The sequence below is a fragment of the Glandiceps talaboti genome, chromosome 18 (genome assembly GCF_964340395.1).
Source record: "Glandiceps talaboti chromosome 18, keGlaTala1.1, whole genome shotgun sequence".
In the NCBI taxonomy this organism is placed as follows: domain Eukaryota; kingdom Metazoa; phylum Hemichordata; class Enteropneusta; family Spengelidae; genus Glandiceps; species Glandiceps talaboti.
Window position 1 is genome coordinate 2762650 of NC_135566.1, and position 4798 is coordinate 2767447.

The 4798-nt window shown below is 37.0% G+C and overlaps 1 protein-coding gene across 1 annotated transcript; it reads right to left on the reverse strand.

Annotated features, from left to right (window-relative positions):
* Positions 1-3618: 3618 nt before the first annotated feature.
* Positions 3619-4566, reverse strand: LOC144449235 (sulfotransferase 2A8-like). The gene has a single exon (XM_078139746.1). The coding sequence runs from the start codon at positions 4564-4566 to the stop codon at positions 3619-3621; it is 948 nt and encodes a 315-aa protein (XP_077995872.1).
* Between the last annotated feature and the right edge of the window lie 232 nt (positions 4567-4798).

The window sequence follows — 4798 nt, forward strand, 5'->3', positions numbered from 1 at the left end:
ATCTGATATGTTACGTACAGTTCGAAGAACTAGTTGTTAAAGAGTAGGTCAGGTACTGCACAATATGGTGTTATACAGCACATGAGCTGTTGCCAGGTTTACCACTAGCGACCTCTAGTGGTGAACTTAGCAACAGTGCCAGTTCCTGTGGTATACATGAGAAAGGACAGTTTTAAGGTGAAAGTGTTCCCGATTAGGAAGGACATTCTCACATATCTAACGTTAGCATTGTACCCCGACATAGGCGTTACCTCTCCAAGGACAGTCATCAGTAACGTTGGGCATCGCCAAACTTTCTATCGTCAGGTAACAGGAATCAATCAATCAATCAACCAACCAACTTCACCATGGTAATGTCAACAACCGTACTCTTACTGTCACTACTGAAAGATGCCAATAATTTGATATAACGGGAAAAAAACGTGACTTGTCAAGATAGAAACGAGTAAAACAAGTAAGAAACGTCTGTGGTTTATCCATAGACTTTGGAGAGACTCTTCACTGTGTATATAGTTTATCATAAAAGTCTCGCGATGAGTTTTGCTCCGCAAGTGAGTAGATATGAGCTCTTGCTGTAAATTAGCTGCAATAATTGTAGCGTTTTGCTACGATTTTGAGGGTTTTTTTCGTCTGTTTTGTAGACTTTTTAAGTTTTGATGTTTAACCCGCACCTAACAACCGTTTTGGACAGGGAAAAGGACAGATCGGAGCGTCGATTGTGTTGCGGGGGATTCGATTCCTAAGAAGTGTTGCCGCTAGGAAATGTCAGATTTTCCGTAGGTAGGTCGATATTTTGGCGAAAATAGGGGTTAACCGTCACCGGGTTGATACCTGCGATACCGACCCAAATCGCATCAGCTGATTGGACTCTCTGCACTAGGAATTGTACAACGTTTAGGTGCGGGTTAAACACCAACACTTAAAAAGTCGCCAAAACAGACGAAAAAACCCTCAAAATAGCAGCAAAACGCTACAATTATTGCAGCTAGCTGTAAATACCAAATAGGCATAGACATTTGTGATATAATGAGATGTCATAAGTCACAGTCCCTCCATCACTGGGACTGTGCACAAGTTCAGAATGTATCACAGGGACTGTGTACAAGTTCAGAATGTAAGTTTATATCGATGATTGATCACACGGGGCCCGTTAATGTTAATAACAAACAAACAAACAAACAAACAAACAAACAAAATATATCAAAGCAATTAAACCTTGGGATTTTAACGAAAAGAAACAATCAATCAAGCAAACAACAAAACAAACAAACAGACAGACAGACAGACAGACAGATAAAAAAGCCAAATAAATAAACAAAAAAACAAGAACATAAGCACAACATTGACAACCATAACAGATATGAACACTAACAAATCTATGCAACGAAAATTACAATAAATAATTTCTATAGAATGCTATGCTACTACATAAATCAGGCTCAACTACCACTGCATGTGGTACCTTCTACTGTCCGATATATTTGGGTTATGGCTTTCAAGTTTGGAAGGAAATCATGAACGAAATGTGTGCAGATATATAGATAGAGCTTGAAGATCAAAATGATGCTTAAAGTCATCAGATATTACCAAAATCATTAAAATCTATACCAAACGCTTTGCAGGATATTTACTCTAACTTTAATTTTGTTATCATCATCAAATCATCAAGGGTTATACATTACAAGTATATGAAATTTGAAGCTTTAGTTCAAAAGACATTAATCATCTAATAAGTAAAAATCGTTAATTATAGAAACTAACCAATGACGTAATAAAAATAGCTGCATCACTAATTTTATAGGATCGATACGCTTTATTACCATCAAATAATCAATGTATATACCAAATTAATATATAAAATGTCAATCATGCATGGACTTGGTCAAGATATTATCTAATTACTAGGCAGGAACCAGTCCCTTGGGGGATTGTTTTGAGTCCCATAATCTACAAATGTTTGCTATTCACTTTTAATATCCTCATTTTTTCTCAGTTTACAGTGTAATATACCAGAAGTCCCCCTAGTCTCTGGTCTGTAAGGTGACGCCATCACACATCGCGGGTCGATCCCGATAAGAACATACGATGAGGGAGGAGCGACACGAAGTATCAGTCCCTCTGCACTCAATTACCCCGTGTTACACGTTACACACACGAACAGTCGGAGTAACATTTCCATTCTCCCTACTCGTCCTTAGCCTATATGCAGGACAGTCGCATATTGTACAATGGTATGTTCATGCTCAAGGGGTCATTCAAATCCAGTATTAAACACTGCGTCATACGCATTAAATTTGTTACTTTGGACAAACAAAACAGAGTTTGTTCCATTTTCGCTGATTTTCGATCACAAGGATCTGTAATATTTCAGCTAATCGAAAATCACATATTTTTTTAAGATGTCGATGTATATATGTATTTGTTTCACCAAACACTTGAACTAAATGCAGTGGATCAGTATTAGGGATTGTTTTTTAATTTGTATTTCTTCACCAATGTGTTATATATAAAAACCAAGGTATTTTATTTCCTTAATATTCACAAAATGTTGATGTGTTTGACAGGTGCACTCTTTACAGATAACATTACTTGTGTTACCGACTTGTCTTTGGTGGTGATCGAGCAAATTCAAGTTGTAACTTCAGACGCACACAGTCATGATCAATCTCAGAGGTACCAGAATCTCATGATACGTATTCAGTGGATAAACTCACAAGCACTCAAAATATTACTTTTGGTGAAGAAGATGTATGCTTAAACCAACAATACGAGAGCTTTGGATTCGTTTTCCTTCACTTACAGCAGTTCAGACTAGATAGAAACAATTAGTTCCCCGTAGTATTCCTACTATGACGCAGATCAGTCACCGTCATCCAGACGTGTTGCTCTCTTCCGCCCCGCAAGATCTCTCCCGTATCCGTTGGCCTTTTGCATACACCCTACATTCACATTTTATTCAAATTCAAAGTCTCATTCCGTAATACAAATATGGTTAGTAAAAAACATGTTTACAGTAAACTTCAATTCTTTTCCTTATATAGGAAGTGTTTATGAACTACAGTTAATTTAATTCAGAGATAAACAGTTTTAGAAATACCCTTTTCCACTATAGTTGAATTCATTAAAAGTTGTGATTTATCACTTGTAGTGACACTTGCAACATTCACTTAATTACAAGTAATAACATGGCCTAACTCTATTACTATCTCATTAATCAATTCGACCTCACACGGTCGGGTAACCTAGATGCAATTACTGTGTTTATAATACAGTTATATACCTTGTAACACCAGCAATCAGCAACATCAAATAATACAGGAAATCAAATAAACCGGAGCATCATACATAATATGCAAATGATATGCAAATAAAAAAGTCAGAAATTATAATATTGTGATTAAAATGCAAAATTATACAACTGCGTCATAGGCATTTGTTACTTTGGACAAACAAAACAGAGTTTGTTACATTTTCGCTGATTTTCGATCATAGGGATCTCTAATATTTCAGTTTACATGTTATGAAGATGCCGTAGAATGTGTATTTCTTTTGCCAAAACTCTCAAACTAAATGGAGTGAATCTGTACAAAGTTCACTGTCTACTAACAAGTAAAACATTTATGGCAACTCGTACTTCAGAAATATACCTGCTTCTTCTAATCGACCCACAATTTCCTTGTCAAACATTTCGTTCTGAGCAACCTTGAAATGGTTCTTCCAATCACCAACAATTCCCTTCCTGACAAATTGCTTGGCATCGCCGTCAAAGGCGCCCTTGTCCACTATAATACACTTATGAATGGATTCTCTCATACCTTCAACAGAGCATGCCATCTTTATTCGTTGAATGTCTTGATCAGACAAATCCACTTGTAGGAAATTTCCACATTTTCGGATAGCGTTGCTCATATCTTCTTTCATATCTTCATATGTCATATGCAAAACGTTGTCTTCTATGCCAACTTCCTTCCACTGTGTGACATGATGTAGCCATGGACCAAAAACGGATTTTCCCTTTATGAATTCCTCTACGGTTTTATTCCATTCCAGTGCCATTTTCCCGTAATTGAATTTCTGATAGTAATGGTACATTGAGACGCAAACGTCTTTTGGATTTCTTGCAGTATAAATTATCTTGACATTCTTGTCTCGAGCTTGCTTCCATGGAAACAAAGTGAAGGGTAAATGAGACCGGATCAAGCGAGGTGATTCGATGTGGAGTCGACCGGCTTGAAATTCAGTTGCTAGTTGTCCGTATGAACCTGACACCAAGTCTGGGTTGACTATCAACCAATCTAGGAAAAGAGCTTCTTGGCCAGTATTGTTTCCCAAACTCATCAGACCAAAGTCTTGAATATTTTGTAATAAATACAACAACCATGTCGTACCTGACTTAGGATATCCAACAACCACCACGTCATTTTCACGCCACGAGAACTGGCTGAGGACATCGCATTTCAATTTCTGTTCGTCAAAGAAGTATGGAAGGTAAACACCTTTATACAACAACTTAGCAGATAGTGTCATTTCCACTTCCTTGTTTAGTCTGTTTTGTTGAAACGCCATATCTGATATGTTACGTATAGTTCGAAGTACGAGTAGGTCAAGTATTGCACAGGGCTTTACTACACAAAAACATCAATTATTCAGTAACAAAGACCAATTATCTTCCCATGAGTCACTCTCTGAAATGAAACACACCGAAATGAATGTTAGATCATATATTGACAAATTAGTAACATCAAATGTCTAACAAAACATTGTATGGTAAGGATGTACATGATTTGTTGACGTCCTC

Coding starts and splice junctions, on each gene's coding strand:
- LOC144449235 (XM_078139746.1), bottom strand. CDS start 4,566: ATGGCGTTTCAACAAAACAGACTAAACAAGGAAGTGGAAATGACACTA.